This window comes from Pongo pygmaeus, chromosome 1, assembly GCF_028885625.2.
Source record: "Pongo pygmaeus isolate AG05252 chromosome 1, NHGRI_mPonPyg2-v2.0_pri, whole genome shotgun sequence".
Taxonomy (NCBI): domain Eukaryota; kingdom Metazoa; phylum Chordata; class Mammalia; order Primates; family Hominidae; genus Pongo; species Pongo pygmaeus.
The window spans coordinates 168,857,228-168,876,080 of NC_072373.2; the positions used below are offsets into that span (position 1 = coordinate 168,857,228).

The 18,853-nt window shown below is 40.2% G+C and overlaps 1 protein-coding gene across 9 annotated transcripts in view; it reads right to left on the reverse strand.

Moving 5' to 3' along the window:
• Window positions 1–204: 204 nt before the first annotated feature.
• The window catches only part of NFIA (nuclear factor I A), a 599,513-nt gene continuing 580,864 nt past the window's right edge, over window positions 205–18,853 (reverse strand). For all 9 annotated transcript variants that reach the window (XM_063654979.1, XM_063654975.1, XM_063654972.1 and 6 more), the window contains one exon: window positions 205–7,638. In XM_063654979.1, coding sequence (XP_063511049.1) covers window positions 7,562–7,638 — 77 coding nt within the window. In that variant the 3' untranslated portion in view covers window positions 205–7,561. The remainder of the gene's footprint in view (window positions 7,639–18,853) is intronic.

Sequence of the window (18,853 nt, forward strand, 5' to 3'; positions counted from 1 at the left end):
ACACTATGTGAGTGTCAAATCCTGTATTTGTCCAAGTAGGTGAAAAAAATAACACTGCCCATCAGAACACAGCCAAGGATGCTATGTGCCCGACAAACCCCATGGTGCATAAAGACCATCTTCTGTGGGAGCCTCCAGTCCACACCCGTGACTGTCACTCAATCACCCAGGCATGCTGTAAAGCAAATGATGACACAGCTTCCATAGCATTAGCAATTTTTTATTTTTCCTTTTTTGTTGCATAGGAAATGCAGTACTTGCTTCCAGTAATTGTATTGTAATGTGAGAAGGTGGTAGCACTAATGGTTGAATACAAGAGTTAAACTAATCCACACCAGCTCAAAAAACCTGTGGAGATTTAGTTGAATAAGAATGGACGCCCACAGTGATTCTCAACCAATTACAAATTTTCACAGAACACAGTAAAACTAAAAGGGTAACTATGAGAGTCAATACAAGTATACTAGAGGCACAGGGGGCCCGGCTCATAAAAACAGATTTCAGACCAAGTTATTAACACGGGGGGTGTTTCGTTTCATAACAGATCTCTTACCATCACTGGAAGTGTTCCATCCCCTCCCCCTACAATTTGAAATGGAAAACAGAGGTATTCCGAGTGGACAGATTTCCATGTGTGGTGGGAAAAGTCCCCAGTGAATTTTGCTCTGGTGAGAGGGCAGGGCTAAGGGTGGGGCGGGGGATCAGGGATTTGCCTTTGAGAGTCTTCCTAAAGGACCTCCTAGAACCTGATAAAGCTCCTAGTCTAGGTCTAGTTAGTATCTCAGTGGTGAGGCTACCAAATGCCTTCGCAGTGCAGAGACGATGGTCTGAGACCAGGGAGAAGGCACCGAGCCGGCAGTTCTCTCAAGCCTCCGTCCCAGCGGAGCTAGCGGCCTTATGACCTTCGGTTGCAATGTCAAAAGAAAAAAAAAAAAAAAGGCTAATTTACAGACTATTACCAAAAAATAAAAATTTTAAAAATAAGAACAACTCAAATAAGTCAAAGGAAAAATAAAAGCTTTTTTCATTTTGAGAAGTTGAGTATAAAAACAGCAGGAAAAATGGCCCAATACATTGGACACTATTTGTCCTTGAAACCACTGCAGAGATACAAAAGTTCACATTGTATGACCTGGTGGGTGTCTTCCACCATGAAGGTGCTCTAGTTAGATTAGAGGTAGCACTTCCACTGTATGCTCTTGTGGTTCAGACATATTTTGGGAAAGTTTATTTTTCTGAATCAAATAGGCGAATGCGTCTACATGTAAAACTCAGGATACCAGGCACACAGATGAGGTCCCACCCCCACACACTGTCTCCCTGTTCTCATGCCCAGCTGTGGGTGGTCCCCCTTATCTTCCTAAGCATTTCTGCTATCTGCTCCCCACATACCATCCCCCTAATCTGGGAAAGGTAACTCTTTGGGGAATAAAAGGCAGATGGGTGCTGGTTTAGGGAAAAAAAATGAGATGAAATTTATTTAATTTGGGAAACAAGTAATTTCAAATTTAGACCAAAAAAAGTATATTAAAAAAAATCCCGTGTTAATAGCAAACTTCTTCTTCTTATGAATCGGGCCCAAAGTTTGTACAGAGTTTTATTTTTGAAGAAAATATTGCAACTGTGCATGAAACTAAATAGCCATGTGATTTCTTACATTTTTTTTCTTATTTTTCCTTTTAATATGAGGAGGTCTGGTGTGAAGACGGATCAAGCATGGGTACCTGGCTTGAACATTGTCCATTAAGAAAATGTATCAGTCTCCGCACAGCGTCAGTCGAGGGTCAAGAAAAATGCCCCTGACTTGCAAATGTTCTCAGAGTGTCTTCGCAGCACAGTTCTTGAAATTCAAATAGTCGTTTTGAGACAAAAATCTCGCCAGGTACTGATTTCTGAAATCAAACACCCATGCTTGTCCCCTAGGAAAAAGAAAACAAAAAAAAAAAAAACAAAAACAAAAACAAAACACGAGTAATACTGAATTTAAGTAAATGTATACCTCCAAAATACTGAAAACAGCCGAAATCAAGAAAAGACAGAATTTGCGTTCTCAGTGAAATACCTTTAAACCTAGCTGACAAGAACCAAGTCGGAAAAAAAGACTAACATAACTTTGAGTAATATTCATACAGTTCACTAAGCATTATGGAATAGCATGCATTAATATTGTACGGTTATTTTACATCACCTATACCAGAAGGTCCTGACTGACAGACAGCGAAGGCTACCGGTGTAGAAAAATCTTACTTCAGAAGAGCAATATAATACAGATTTCACAGGCACTACATTTTAATATATCAGGTATTATGCTGGTTTTCTTATAATTCTTTCTGTCCTAAAGCTGGCATTATAACAATGACCAAAAAGGCAAGGATTGAAGTAAACGGAAAGTAGATACCAAAGTTGATATAGTTTTTTTCTTCAGATAGATTAGTGCATAGTTCTCATGCAGATAAACACTGCTATGCATTTACACTGTTGGAAAGCAGAGTGAATTGAGCCCAAGTTGTCACATTTGTGTAAATCATTTTGTCAGCCTATAATAGCACCATGTAATGGATTTGCATTAAACATTAAATTGATTTCAAAATTGGTGACACAGTATTCACTACAGTTAAGTGCTATGGAATAGCTTCAATGTTACCTGCTATATATCAAAGCAATTTTCATCCCACTGCTTTTTTATTGGAAAAAATAAAAGGAAAACATACACGACGCTAATTAGACGAATGCACAGCCTTGGACGTGGAGAAGGCAGAGCGGGTTTACTGTCAAACAGTAAATACATGCATTGACTCAAGACAGAATTGGCCTTGGAAGCCTATTTGAATGAAAGCCGAGCCGGTGGGCAGTGCAGCTTTCTGAGACTGTCTTTGGACAGATCTCGGAGGGTGGGTTGTGAGGTGCCACTGAAGCTCTCCTTACATTACTATGGTGGTTGTGTTTCAGATTTGTTCTATGGAGGCCTGCTACCAAAAATAAAAAAGAAAAGAAAGAATGAAGACAAGAAAGAAAACAGAAGCGAACAAAAAGAGAGAGAGACACCACCACCACTATGGACAAAGATATTTCCAGAGACATGATGCAAAGTACATTAAATGACATTCTTAGAATCCCTTTCCCCTAAAAAACAAAAAAAATTCACAGGAAAAAAAAGGTTTTTCTTTATCGAGGTTTTGTCAATCCTTTATGCCACTGTAACTACAGGATTCAAAGCTTATGGGTCTAAGGGCTTGGAAAAAATGAAAGACAAACTTTTGGAGATGGGTCTTGCATATTCCTGGGGGCTGACTGAACACCGTGGCTGGGGGAAGTCTGGGTTCCTTCACACTTTGACTGTCAGAAAATGAAGATCACAAGCTCTGGGAGGTGTAACCCTGTCGGCCTGCCTAGAGCCCACACCTGGCGGTGGCAGGGACAGGCCTGGGGAGGGGGCTGACCATACGTAACTGTCATGCCAGGGTGTGAAGAAACAGAACATCAGTTCAAACCTCAGAGGAAAGAGAAGGCTCTCTAGGATGGAGAGCGTGGCATTTCTGGGACGGCCTCTGCCCGTGAATGATCAGAAAAGGGTTGTTTTGCCGGCAGGGACAAGGGCCAGAAGAAAAAGTCTACAGAAAAATGCTAAGATTTAGTGTTCGTGCCTCTGACTTCAGTTCCCAAAGAAAAAAAAAACAAACACAGAAATTTGAGGGACTCATCTTTGCCCAATCTTGTTAATGCCATTTGATGGGAAAGAAAAAATTCAAATGTGTCTCAGAGTCAAGGGCCGGGCCTTCAAATGCTGATAGCTCTCAGTCTGTCTGTCTACACACCCCAGGTAGCAAAGTCTTCCTCAAGCATCTTCACTATGCTTTTAAGCTAAAAAGCAAAAACACTGGAAACTGTTGGTGTTTCTTTTTTCCTGCTTGATCACAACTGAACTAGTTTCCTGCTGCTTTCTGGACAATGAAACATGAACAAAAATGTAACTTAGTGTATTTAATACTTAACCCCTGTTCGTTATCACCCTAGACTGCCTCCCTAATGTTTTAAAGCCTTTAAAACATTTTTTTCCTGGAAATCTGTTCAGAGTTCCCTAATTTTAGCTTCATCAAACTTAATACAACAAAATACCTTCAAAAATACAGCATACCTGTAACGTCCATTTACAATGGTTTTTCAGTAGACCTATACTTCTCAAGCATAGGAATATGCTATACCATTGAGAGAAAAAAAATAACTGTATTTAAATACTTACAAAAAAAAAAAAAAAAAGGAAACAGGAAAGTTTTAAACTTAAATCCAGTTCCCAAAGGGGGGGTAAAAAGAAAGAAAAGCAATTCTATGAACGCTGCCTTTATAATGAACAATCAGAAATTTTACTAGGCTAATTTGACAGAAATTTTTCCTCATTTAAACAACATTACAAAAGTCCTGCATTATAAAATAGGGTAGAATAAATCAGTGTAATCAATAAAACTATACAACAATACAAATTACATATCTTCTGAGTGGGCAGTTTATTCTCTCTCTTTGCAGTCATGACTACAACATGCTCACTAAAAACAACTAAAACTGCCCAAACTATTGCTTAGTTTGTTTTGTTTAAAAAAGGGTGCAATTTTATTGTATATACAACCAATTTACTGGTAATACCTTGGCTTATTGCAAGGTTCTGACAAAATGTTTGTCTAGGCTTTTTTCCCTTCACTGTGAAGCACTGAAAGCTGCTATTTTTTCTTTTTTTTTTTCTTTTTTTCCTTTTTTTTATTTTTTAGTGCACATATGTCATAATAAAGTAATGCCCAGCTAAGTGCTATAGGGGAAGGCAAAGTATGCTGGCTGGCTATAGGAAGTGACACCATACACTGACAATCACACCATACAACAGCGCCAAACGACTATTCAACCACTTATCAGACACATATGAAAATCCAAAATGTTTTATTTTATTTTTTTTTCCTTAAATAGAGATAACCAGTAAACAATTTTCAGAACTTGGAAGTTTAAAAACGTGCATATAAAAATGGGCATTATATACTTTTTCTTGAATGTGGATTGACTGCAGTCTGCTAAGAAAAATGGGGTGTGGGAGCTGAAGAAAAAGGAAGTTGTCTTTTTTTTTTTTAAGGCTTGCTTGTGAAAGGAACAGTTGTAAAAACAAAATTGCTTGAAGCAGGGTCAGCTTAGTGCTTCACAGTTTGACTGCTTCTCTAAGAGGAGCCCTTCCTGCGCACGTGCATTCAAAAATCACAAAAAAGTACAAAGACAAACACCTAAAACACACTGCGTCAAGTGCAGCACCGACTTTGGTCAAATAAAAAAAAATAAAAGAAAAATTAATAATTGCTAAGCTTTTCTACATGATATAAGCAGGTATTGCATATTTTCATATATCTGGGGGAAAATAAAGGAAGACTCCAAATAAATTGTAAAATGCAGCAACATCCAAAATACTGATATTCTAAGCATCTACAGATCTCAGAATAGCACTGCCACCGACCGTACAGGACAATAAAGACTACTCCTATCTGCGGAACAACTAGCTTTCTATTTAGTTCTAGATGTTGAAACTGACGATGGCTGACATAAAAGTCACATTTACAAAAAGTGTCTCCAAATGCTTGACTAGGGAAAAACCCCTTTCAATAGAGGAGCATGTGCAACAATTCCACAAATAATCGCTATCCAGGGCAAGGCACATTGATATGGAATTTTTGTTTTCGTGCAAATTAAGGAAAAAAAACAAAACAAAACAACATTGTTTCGGGGGGAAAGATGAGGAGCAAAGTGTCTTCCCAAGAATTTCAGTTACTTGATTGTATAGGACAGTAGTAGAACCCTTCTGAAGGGCTGAAAAACATAGTTTAAAGGCAAGTGCCTAGAGTAGGGATTACAATATTGTGTCTTAATGCACTCTACTTTATCCTACATTAACTATATAAAAATTAGTTACTAACACTAGAACATGCAGAGACTTTCTCTGATCAGCAGGGCTTGCCAACCAGAACGTATATATATGTATAGTATAGGAAACCTTCTTGAAGTCGCATGGGAAGCAAAGGGGTGCTTCGCTGTCTGGTAGAAAAATCACTTGCACTTTTTTTTGTTTTTGTTTCTGTGGTTTTTTTGTTTTTTTTGTTTTTGTTTTTGTTTTTTTTTTCATAAGATACAGGACATTTGGGGGTGCAAACTTTTTTTTTTCCCTAACAAGTACCCTTGATCTGAATGGGCACCAGCATTTGTGTCAGTATTGGTTTCATTATCATTATTATTATTATTATTACTATTATTATTTCCCATAGCCCAGTTCAGGGATGCAAAGGTCTTTAAAACTTCTGGACAATCTCTGGTACAATGAGGTGTGTGATAACTGATAAATCCTATGATGCCAGATAGGTGTAAAATTTTTTAGAATTGGCATAATCCATTATAGTGACTTCTAGCTTATAAAATTAACAGATACCATGATTTCATTTTAGTCATGTGCTTTGATAACAGAAAATAATTAATTAGCATTTAATGTAGTTAACATATTGTGGTAAAAGCACCATTAGATTTGTTTTTTTGTTTTTTTTTTTTTAATTTCCTTCAGTTTTTAAAGGGATACAAGTTTAACAATAAAAAACATAAAAAGCAAAAATAGCTCCCCTTTTTCTTGCAAGGCTGTTTTTTACCCCAATAATTTAGAGTCCTGGGGTGAAAGGACTTGAAAAACAAAAATAGAATTTTCAACAATCTCTATCTTACAAAGATATTTAGCTATCCAATGAAATTGCACTTTACTCAATTCAAAATTCGATTGTTTTGATTGATTCCTGTCAGTTTCTGTCAAAACAGACCATCTTCCCCATTTCCATGTGAATTTTTGTGTCATTGTTGAAATTGTTGAAAAAATGTTGTTGTTGTTTTTTTTAATGTAAGTGCAGCATTTCAAAACTTTTAAAAAACTGAACAGTAGTAGTAGTTTGCCATTTTCGGAATTGTTCTGCAATGTGAGTGGATTCATTGTCCTTGCGGGCCATGTTATATACTTAACTGCTGACTGCTGAACCAAAACAAACTAAAGGAACAAATAAAAAAGGAATATAACTGCATTTTCTTTTTCCAATATGTTACAGAAAAACATTGCCCTTTGACTGTCCCGTAAGTTATATATTGCAGATCTCAGCTACTACAAAAGATTTAGTTCTCCATGTGCCTCCTCAATGCTCAAGGAGGATCACACCTGTGTGGGTAAATTCATGAAATACTGTGAAACAGCCAGGCTCCGTAAGGAAAGTGTGTTACAACAGGAAGTCAGTGAGCAAGGGTAGTCCTCCGCTAGCCACGTCACCTAATGCTCACGCTACCATGGAAACACTTCAAATGTTACAAAGCCCAACCATTTCCAGCACCATATGAGAAATTACAACAGTCCCTAAAGTATTTTTTTTTTAAAAAAATCCCAAAAGGTTATGGCCTTTGCTGTTTGACCATAATGCTTGCTGTTTCCATGTACAAGTTGATTTGAATCGGTTTTTCTCCCCTTCCACTGACAGTGAAGTTGTAACTGCGCTGGGTTGAGGTTGCGTCCGTGTTACAGAGTTGAGAAGGGGTCAGGTGGTCTGTCTGGTGGATGGTGGGACGCTGCAACTTTTATCCCAGGTACCAGGACTGGAAGACAAAAGGAAGAAATACAATTAAAAGCACAATTTGTAAAAAAGTGTGTTTTAGAAGCTGCCTTTTCAATCATGAAATCAGGATCTACGTTAGGGATGTGGGAGGGATTTGCTGGGAAAAGTAAAGGCATGACAGACAATAATAAATCCTGTGACACTGAAACTGATCTTACTCTTCTGAAATTATAATTCATTGTCTTCGTTGGGGTTTTCCAACATTCTGAGCGTGTCTTACAGAATGAGGTATTTCTGTTCACTTGAAATACAAATAAGCGTTTTGTTAACCCATGGGGGCCGTTATAGGAGGGCAGGAAACTTGACCATCTTGTTTATCATTCAATCCTCAGTGCCTAGCCCAGTGCCTGGAATACAGAACGTTCTTAATGAAGAAGAGTTGAATGAATGGAGAATGGGTGAAGGGAGGAGTTTCATGTGGCAATGAATGGCTACTCTGATGATTTTCAACATCTCCTTTCAAATGAGGTGCAGGCACTAAAGCCATGATTGTGACACTCTCCTAACAGGCCCAGATGGTCAATAGCGACACAAAAGTAAGGGGAGGTAAAGTGGAAAAAGTGCTGGACCCAGTCTTCCTGGGTGATTTTGAGCAAGTCACAGTATCTTTCCTTCCTTATATATGTAGGATTTTATGAGGGAAGATGCTCCTTTCAGCCCAATATATCTAAGATGGTATTTTCAAAGATGAGACATAATAACTAAGTAGGATCAAGATTTTACTCTATTAAGTGCCACATTGTCCAAAGGAAAAATGAGGCCACTGCATACCCTTCATTCATGCTTGCGTCCATGCAGCATTTATTTAGAGCCTTCTGTGTGCCTGCCGGGCCCAGTTACTGGTTACCTTTTCCTTTCATAAATCCTTAGGTGATTAGCTTTGAGCAATTGTCTGGTCATATATCACTTTATCTGCTGGCATCTCTTTTTCTGTTAGCTAGACTGAATGAGCAATTATGGACTAACATCAGAGTTAGTTTCTCCAGTGAAATAAAAAAGTATGTGGCTTTCGCTGACTTTTCTCTAGAGATACCCTGAAAACTTCACTACATTTATCATTATTTACAGAAAAATTACCAAGGCCTAACAAAAGCCAATGCTTCTGAATTCTTTAAGTTGACGGTATTAGAAAGGACTCTAATTGGGTTGCTTCAGGCAGGTGAAGGATCATCTCTGTGGAAGGGATTCAATTAGGTAAAGTAAGGACTCGTTTGGTCCCCAGGGATGAATGGCTAAGTGATAGCTACATGGAGTTTGGTATAAGATTTCCTAGTCACACAAGCCACCTTTGATTTCCAGAGGAGTTTAAAAAACTTAAGCCCAGACCGAAAAACTACTCATCCTGTAGACTTTTAGATGTTATTCTTTGACCACATGCTTTGAGGAACACAATAAAGCCTCTTGTGTCCCGAAAGGAAATCAGCCTGGCAAATACACATGGCCTAAATCTAGCTGGACAAAAGAAAGAAGAGGGGGAGAGAAAGGAAAGAGAAAGCGAGCCCCAAACTGTGTTTCTAGTAGGCCTCTACCTAACAGCTGACTCTGATCCACGTTAGAGCCGCTTCCTCTCTTCTACAAAACAGGCTCAAACTTTGGGTGTGGGGAATAATGCTTACTATTTCTGTTTTCACACTTTCTAAGTTGGTTGTGAAATTCCAGACTTCTTCAATCCGACACTAAGGTAGTTCTTGAAGCAAAGGCCTGGCACCCAGTGAGTCAGCAGGGGGAGCAGTTCTCCACACCACAGTTTCTGGACGAGACCTCAGGGCACTACAAAAATCTGCAGTGCCTCTGCACTTCTCTTAAAAAGCAAAGCAAAAAAAAAAAAAAAAAAAAAAGTTTCTTCACACATCTTACTATTCAGTATGTGCCTTGCCGACAAGGTTACCCCAGAGCAGCTCTGTAATCCTTCACTGAAATAGGCTTTATTGATTGCTCTGGTCTATTGTTCTCTTTTCAAGTCCCCCAAGTTCAAGTTCATCCTGGTGTTACATCATGTCTGGTTGCTAAGAGCAACCAGACAGACCCAGACGTGACTATCATTAGCAAGAAACCCTCTGCTCTCCTCCTACCAACCTTCCAGTGGTTCTGACGTAGCAGGCCCACTGCAAACACATTGAAGTATTTATTCTGCCTAATTTATGACCTACACAGCAAGCAAGACCCCCACTCCAAAAACCAACACTGTTGTATATTTAATTAATCTGTCTTTCTCTGGCACTTGGGAAAGTTAGACAAAGGACTAATTATTGTGTTTCACTCTCCACACTTTTCTTTTGGGGGGTGGATATTTGCATGGGAAAGAAAACTACAAGGCCCAGCATCAGCCCCCCTCCTCTTTTTCTTTTTTGCCCTATTGACATTTCATGAAATACTTTAGCTGCTTAAGGGAATTAGAAAAAAAAATGCGATGTGAATGTTACTCCTTCTGAGTTGGTATTCAGTAACACAAATCAACTCATGACATGTTTAAATTTAAATGCTAACCACACACTCTCAGAGTTACTTTAAAGGTTAGTTTTTAATCAATAGAAGTTGCTGACTCCGGGTTTTTGAGCTGTGCGCTGCAACTCTTGGGCTTTTGTCTAACGTTAAAGCTTTCAAACTTTTTTTTTCCTTGAGATGATTTTAGCAATGATTTGCAGACACAGAAGGCTATTGTGCTGTGACCAGCAACATGTCAATAGAGGGGCTGAGCTGCCCTGTGGTGGGGTGTCAATATGGCTCCTGAAGGCAGAGGTTGGGGGTCTTTAATAACCCGTGAAAAAACCTTAATTAACCCTTTCAGGCCCAAACCAAAACCTATTCTTAAACTTGTTCACTCCTATAATTTGACCATTAGTACTTATTTCAACATCACACTAATCTTCATGACAATTAACCCAGCTACTTGACCAAGGTTTTCCAGAATAGGAAGTTGGTTAGGGGAACCACACAGGGAATTTTTTTTTTTGAAGTCTCTGATTAAATCTTTTATTTGCAGGGATGGCAGATAGACGGTTCTAATAATAATAATAATAATAATAATTCATACATCTCCCTGAATTTTCTCCTAATCAGTTTGTAGTTAAAGACACTCATAATCCCATTGGGATGAGTGTGACAGTCACACATGTGTAAGCCAATCAATTCCTAGAAACTTCCATGAGCTGCTAGTAACACCAGATGGACAATATAATGTTTGTAAAAGCCTACTTTTCTCTTGTGATATATTCTTATAATTTCTATTATGCAAGCAGTACAAGTTTTAGAACATTAATTGAGGAATGATTCTGCATATTTTCTTCTTGGGTCATACAGGAAAAACATAAAAGAAATCTGAGCTTATTCGATTGTTGGGGTTGAGCAGCAAGTCACTGGGAAAATGTTGACACATTAAACAAAAACCATCCTCAGACATTTAGTGACATAAGCTTAGGTTTCATATGCTTTCTGCCTTCGTACTTTATAGCCCCTTAATCTACCCTACTGTATCCAAATGGACTACAAAGGAATCTCCCTCCCTATGTGCAGTGAGTGGCATTATTACAATGCAATATAGGATGATGTTATCTTGATACATTTACATTAAGGAAGTAAACACAGAGCTTTGATCTATTTTTTCCTCAGGAACTTTCAGCTATAGTTGTTGTGGAGGTCCATAAATCCACACTGCCACCAAGGCTCCAGTTACGTAAAATTAGTCGGTAACATTCACAATGTCTAGAGTTTGGGATGTGCTGAGCGGGAGTGGGGAGGGAAGGGGGGTGACTGTCCTCTTTCAATGCTCAAGGTGAAACATCAAAAGAAATCTGCAGTCCAGGACAAAAGCTCAGCTTTCCTTTTCTCCAGTCAAATGAAGAAGTAATCTCATCAGGTTGGAAAAGTGCTGACTAAGGATTTAATAAAGTGCCTGCAGATGTGGCGTCTCTAAGGTATTCAACTCATGTAATGCAAAACAGCTCCACACTGAATGTGCTTATAAAATTTCATTTAACCATTGCAGCGCGACTTTTTTCCCCTCACAGTTCTCTAAGGAGTTTTATCACACTTGCCGCCCGTTAATTTACAGCTCCATGAAAGTTCGAATCCCATTCCGCTGGGATTCTGGAATACTCACAGTAGTCAGGTTTTATGAACCATAAACAATATCTATCCGACTGCATCCTAAACAGGAAGGCTGAAATGGCAGAAGGTACCTCTGACAGTGCCAATCTCTTCCATTTCTTACGCCTCACAGAGAGCAATCAGAACACAGGGGCCATCTTCCAATATGTGGTCATGGGGCTGCTGAAGACACAGCTGATGCGGGCCATGGCCTCAACCCCTGCGTTAACAACAAATGCTCTAATGTGTGCAACAACTTTTTAAAAGGCTTTTTACATTCTCTTTTTACTAAGAGGGCAGGATGCACATTCTAGAGGAAAAAGAAAAATGTCTGAGAAACATTTTTTGTATTTTATATTTTACTTTAACCCCTAAAAGGAGCAGAGAGTGCTGGGGTGGCAGGGGCAGAGGGCAGAGTGGACTGTGATGCAGCAGAATCTGTTTTTCAGATTAAAAACTTAAACAAAAGGCCTCAACAAGGGCAAAGTTTAACACTGCGGAAGGAGGTTGTTAATGTGGAATCCAGAACTGGGTGTGACACTTGGCTTTCTTCTGCAGGGAAGGTGGGTTATTTGAGGACATTCACACACATAAAACGGAAACGTGCAAACACAGGCTGGCCTCCCCGCAACCTGCAGCCCCAGCTCCTCATCAGCCCCCAAAGAGGACTCAGCCAACCAATAAGCCAAGACTCTAGGAGCTGCTGTCACTGTTGTGCATTCTCTCTTGGGGAGGTGCTAGCTTTGCACTACTACTTCACACTATTCCAGTGGGTCATTTTTGGCTTCCCGCACTTGTGTGGATGGACTAAAGCCTACTGTTTAGCCCAAATGAGTTGTCCTTGGCAAATCAGCCAAAAGCCCGGTAGTCTCTTCTGCCCATCTCAGTATGATGGAAATGGATGAGAGCTCTCAGTGGACTTTGAGTTTCTCACATTCGCATAAACCATTTGGGAGCATTTATTCACTCATCCAACAAGCACTAAGGGCCTTCTATGTGCTAGGTGCTATGTATGCTGGCTCTGGGGATATAATGAGTAAAATATAGTCCCTGCCCTGAAGGACTTTCTTGTCTATCAGGAAGCAGGGGCTAGATTCTAGACCCTTCATGATACCAGATAGCCTGCTTTTCTCCCAATAGGATTTTATAAACTTCTGGCAATGAACGGATGCCCAGTATCCAGTGTCCAAAGGACTCAGGATTGGTGTCACTTTTTCCACTGACCAGCAGTGTGACTTCAAGCAAGCCAGTCCCTGTCCTGCGACCCTCAGAGTCTTTTTTTTTTTTTTTACCTTGGACTTTTTAGTTTATTACAAACAAGCATACTCAACAATATTGAGAGATATATGAAATAACAAAGATAGTACAACTTAGTTGAGGTTTTGTGTAGGGGTTCAGAATTATAACCTAAATTAGCACTAGGTTATAATCTTATTTTTATTTTTACTTTATTTTTAATTTTTTAACCCACTTATAAAATACAGTTTATTTTTAGCATATTTACAGAGTTGTACAGCGATCATCACAATCAATTTTAAAACACTCTTTATGATCTCTAAAATAAATTCTGTACTCAGGGTTCCTAAATCTCCCCATTTCCCCAGCCTTGGGTAATCATCTGTCTAGCTTCTGTCTTTATAAATTTGCCTGTTCTGTACATTTCTTACAAGTGGAATCATACAGCCATCCTTGGTGACTATCTTCTTTCACTTAACATGATTTTTTTTTATTTTATTATTATTATACTTTAAGTTTTAGGGTACATGTGCACAATGTGCAGGTTAGTTACATATGTATACATGTGCCATGCTGGTGTGCTGCACCCACTAACTCGTCATTTAGCATTAGGTATATCTCCTAGTGCTATCCCTCCCCACTCCCACCCTCAGAGTCTTGTGAGGACCAGTCTGTATTCATGAGAGGCAGCAGTGATTTACACTGGTTTCTTCTGAAAAGGGTGTCATGCTGTACACAGGTGTTAGTTACTGGTACTGCCAGCCTTGGGCTTTGATCTCTGTAATCGTTTTTCTTGCCTGATTTTATTTTCTTAATTAAAGAAAGTCTGTTTTCAGTAACTCCGAACCAAGACTTGTTTATTGTACAGAAAACTATTAAAACCGTAATCGGCTGGGATTGGCCCCGGGCACCTTTGTGGCCTTATCTTTTCACCACTTGTCCTCAACACTTGTGTTGCCTTAAACTTCTTCCAGATCCCCCAAAGCCAAATGCTTTCTCCCTGCCAGGCCTGGGCACAGGCTGTCCCTCTCCGTGGCTTTGCTAATGCTTGCTAGTCCTTGGGTTCTAAGATTAGATGTCCCTCTTCAGAGGGGTCTTTCTTGGGGCCTTTACCCTCAGGATTCTCCTCTGTCACAGTTGCTAAACTTTAATTACCTGTTTTCACCCCAGGCAAGCTGGCTATCTAAGGGATGCCAGGGTAGGCATGTAATAAATACTGTTAAATAAATAAGAACAAGCTGTATCCGAGGTTCCCAAAGCCTGGTGTCAGTCACCCCAATGAGGGCAAAGCAAGGCATCTGGATGGATGACTTCTAGCATGCTCATGCCACATGACCATGTCTCCCCAAATGACAGACACTCTCCCTCGAGGGACACAAGTCTCCACAAGCCACTCCAGGCAGTTCCGATGGGAGAGTTGTTGCAGCGGGGCCAATTGCAGCCAACTGCGTCAGTAGCATGTGCAATAGTTTTGTAACATGGACTGCTGCCTACTTACTACAAGCTCAGAGGAGTTGTCCAAACCACCAATCCCTGGAGAATGACTGTGCTGCTCCCAGCCAAGACCTCCGTTTTGGTTCAAACCTCAAGACGGGAAAACACTAATCTTTTTACCCAATAAGCCATCCAGTACCTCCAAACCTTGAGAGTGCATACACAATCCAATTATTCTGACTGTTCATCCAAAGTCTGAATCTTTCACGAGATTCCAGCTTGCCCTAGTGTCTCTCTTACCACCAAGTACATTTTTATTTTGGTCTCCCTTCCTTTCCATTTTTCATCACGTAACCTTTTACCTCATGGAATCAAAGACTGCTGGATTAAAAATTGCACTCTGGCCCACCTGCATTTGCTCCAAGATCTTACTAGAGAGCTGCGTGCATAGCCGTAAGAGCCAGGACTCTGGGGTCCGAATGACAAAAATCCTGGCACCATTATGAGCTAGTTAGATAATCTTAGGCAAGTTAGCATCACTGGGTCTCAGTTTTAGACTCCATGAAATGGAGGTAACAACTTTATCAGTTTTTGTGGGGATTAAATGCCTGGCTAGGGGCTACTACAGAAAACCAGAAAGCCAGGGGTAGCTGGGTTCTCTCACTGTAAAAGGTTTCTGGGGCCTTAGAGTCCACGTGAGACCTAAAGTCCCCGGGAAAGCAAATCGCTCTACAAGGCGGCTTTCTCTTATTTAATGATATAATTTCTTAGTTAAAAGTAGCAGCTGCGTCAATTCCATTTCCCCAGTTGCAAGAGAAAGTTCTTGAGAAAATAAAAATCTGTCTTTAATTGCGATATTAAAATCAGAGCGGCGAAACCAACAACACAAAAGGAATTGGCTCAAGTTTATGAAAGGCATTTGGGCCCTTGCCTTGCAAGGCTAAACTGCACGCCTTGGAGGTTGGGGGTGAGGAGAAAAGGGGAGGAAGGGAGGGAGTAGTCAGGCAACCAAGTGGGACAGAAACAATCCTATTTTGGTTTTTGTTAGCGAATGGCATACTACATAGATCAGAGACTTCTTATAAAATACAAACCCCCACTGTACACAAAGCACAGGAAAATGTGAGGAAAAAAGGGAAAAACTAAAAGCAGCTTAGGGTGTGTTAACGCTGCTATTCTGTCAGCTTAAAGAGTATTTTATGCTTGATCAACAGCTCTTTTTTATTGTGCTTTTCTTTCATTCATTCAAGACATCAAAGCCGGGCACCACCAGCGTACCTGCCCTTCTGGAGCCGCTTATGACGGGGTTCTAATGAAGCACGACTCTGGGAGCCGGAGACCCCCGTGGACACGGTAGTTCAAAGGGAATATTTCAACAATGATTACATTTTGTAAATCTTTTTATGAAAGAGACAGCTTATTTCCTGCTTTTTCATGAAAAATAGATTCTATCCATTAAATTGAGCCCGCGCCACGGAAGCTGCTTGAGATCTGAGGTGCAGCGTGGAGATTAAGGGGACAATGACCCGATGAAATTGTCCAGAGTTCCTATCTATTTGGTCAAGATGGCACTGCCGGATTTTCTGGGTGGAGCCCAGACAGTGCAGTGGATGGCTCTGCTGCGGAAAATGCAGTGGCGACGGGGTTTCGCGGCTTTATTTTTCAACTCGGGCCTCATGTTTATTATCTGTTTCTTTGTATTTATTGATTCCACAAAGTCCAACAAATATCAGAAGACAGGCCACACTTTCCATCGCATAAGAGCAAGATAAAAGATTTAAGTTACAAATTCATTAAAGGCTGTATTTTAATGCCCTGAAATGGGACAAACCCTTTTCCATATGGGAAGTTAGCCATAAAAAAGCTGGCTCCTGGTCTGAAGACACAATACAGGCTTTATGATTGGCTAATGTCTCCCCCAAAGGCGAAAAATAAAGAAGCAGCCTAGCCCTTTGTAATTTTTGATTTTCACATTAAAATAATCTTTTCCTTCACAATTTTTTTTTTTTTTTAAAATTTTTTGGCAGGGGGAGAGTTGAGGAGAGTGGGGAAGGAAGGGAATATGACTTCCTGGGGAGCTATGAAATGAAAAAATGTACGTTTTCTACACATCGGATTCCAATTTTAATTAAATGCCTGTTGTCTAACAAGTGCAGACAGTCACACTTGGGGTTGGCCCAATGGTGGCCCAGGGTGGTAACCTTTCTTGTTTAAAAAGAGAGGCGTGGGAGTGGAGGCTGGAGCTCAGCAGAGCGTGGCCACATTGTAATAATCATTCTACTCTGTGCCTCTTCGCTCTTGCTCTTCCCAAACATGACTCAGGTGAGAGCCAATCAATCACGGAGACCTCAGTGTGGATTGTGCAGGAAGATAAAGTCCAGTAAGAGCGAAAATAACATTGAAGTAAAAAGTCCAGCTATTTCAAAAATTCTCCCAGATACACCCTGCAATAGTATGCCAGAAGATCTGGCCTTTTGCCAGAAATGAATTCCCAAACCAACCTTTCCAGCCCAGAAGCCCTTCAGACACTGGATAGCATCTGCCACCTTTGGACTTCTCCACCCCAGCAGGCACTTCCACGCTCAAGCCCTGGCATGGGTCTGCTCCTTACCTCTTTAATTCTCCCCTGTCCACTGTTCCTGGTCTTTCTAGTTCCATTCTCTATCTCCTCCCACCCCTCAAGTTAGTGTCTCCCTCCCTCTCCACCTGTGTTTAATCCCTGTGCAGGAATCATGACAGACCCCTACTCTCTCCCAGGCCGTGCAGACCAACAGTCCCTAAGGATTAAGAGGAAGTGAAGAAGGCCTTGAGCTGCAAACTACAACCCCTGGAAGGCTTCTGTTGTGAGCCAAAGAAACAAGACATACAGGCAGCATTTGGAGAGAATGCAAAGGAAACTGTGGCATCTTCGTTTTCAGATTCATGAGAAAAGATAGTGAGAGTACAGTGAGATGTCACTGAGCACTGGACTGTGGGTCTGGTGGCCTGGTTCAAGTCCCAGTTCAGTCACTGGCTTGCTGAGGGGCCTGAACTTCACCAGACCTCTCTAAGGATACTACAAGATCCTGTTGCTATGCCTTTCTTTACCTTCTAGGAACACCTGCTTTTAGATATCACTGGTGCCAGGAATCATTTTTTTTTTTAATCGTTCACAGGGTAGATGGGATATTGGGAGAGGTAAAACTGTTCCTATCTTTAACTGAGGTCAGAATGAGCTTGGCTATGGAAAAAGTCAGATCATGGAGTCAGAGATCCAAATCCTAGTTTGTAGGGAGTCAGGGGTCCACCTTTAACTTTTCTGCAAAACAGGCCTCAGGATACTAGTTATCACAGCATTTGAGGGAAAAAATAAAGTTAAAAACACAAAACGACTTTCAGACACTGGCCTAAAATGTAAGGAGCATAATTAAGTGAGGCACTGATATAATCTAGATGGGAGGTGTGTGTGTGTCAGGGTTTCATCTGAACCAACAATTCTGGATAAATACCGAACAATTTCCCTGTGCGCAGTCATAGCTCTGTGTTATCCTAAAAGCCCAAACCCGGAACCAGTGAACAATACTTTTCTCCTCCTTCTGAGGATGTGGTAGGATTTAGGGTTTTATGGCAACAAAACTTGTCTTTGTTAAGACGTGACTTGCAAAACAAACCCACATGGGAGAGTTTGCAGTTTCAAATGACAGTATTTTTTTTTTAATGCTGAAACAGCAAATGCTTTTTATGTTCAGATTTATTTCCTTCTAAATTTGTAGATTAAATTTACAACTAAGCAATATTCATTGCTACAAACAATTAGATTCCTCCCAAATATTTCCAGGGGATATGAGGGGGAGGCTTCTTGATGGGGCTGCAGTTGGGATTTGTGCAAGGTGAAGATCCTATAGCATTGACAGTCTCCGTGAAGGGCCTTACCAACAACCTGGACATGTACATAGCATACATGATTGGCAGAGCTACTTGGCTTCCCTGTCAGGGATCTATGCTTCTTGGACAGAGGTAATATCATTCTAACACAGACAATTTATTTTTTACCTTTTTAGTAGTGACTTCTGAGATGGAGATCTCGCAAGCAAAGATTATTGAAGACTGATTCAAGAATGTGTTTTATAAAATTGAGCATGCGTACAAAATCATTCTCACTTTGTTTTCGGATAAATTCCACTTGGTAGTGCTCTACCAGCAACTGAGATTTGGGAACAAACTCTGAATACACACACACAGTGCTAGTTTGAAACGGTCCCACACCTCTACTGTCACTTTATTATCAATTAATAAAATCAATTACAGATGGCAGGACTGTTATATGTGGACAGGCTCTTTAAATATCCTCTTGTTAAATCACCATATGGATAGGAAATTCTATTGTTTATTTTGCAAGAATGGTGATATATGTTCAAATGATATATATACATATACACTTCCATTCTGATTCTGCAATC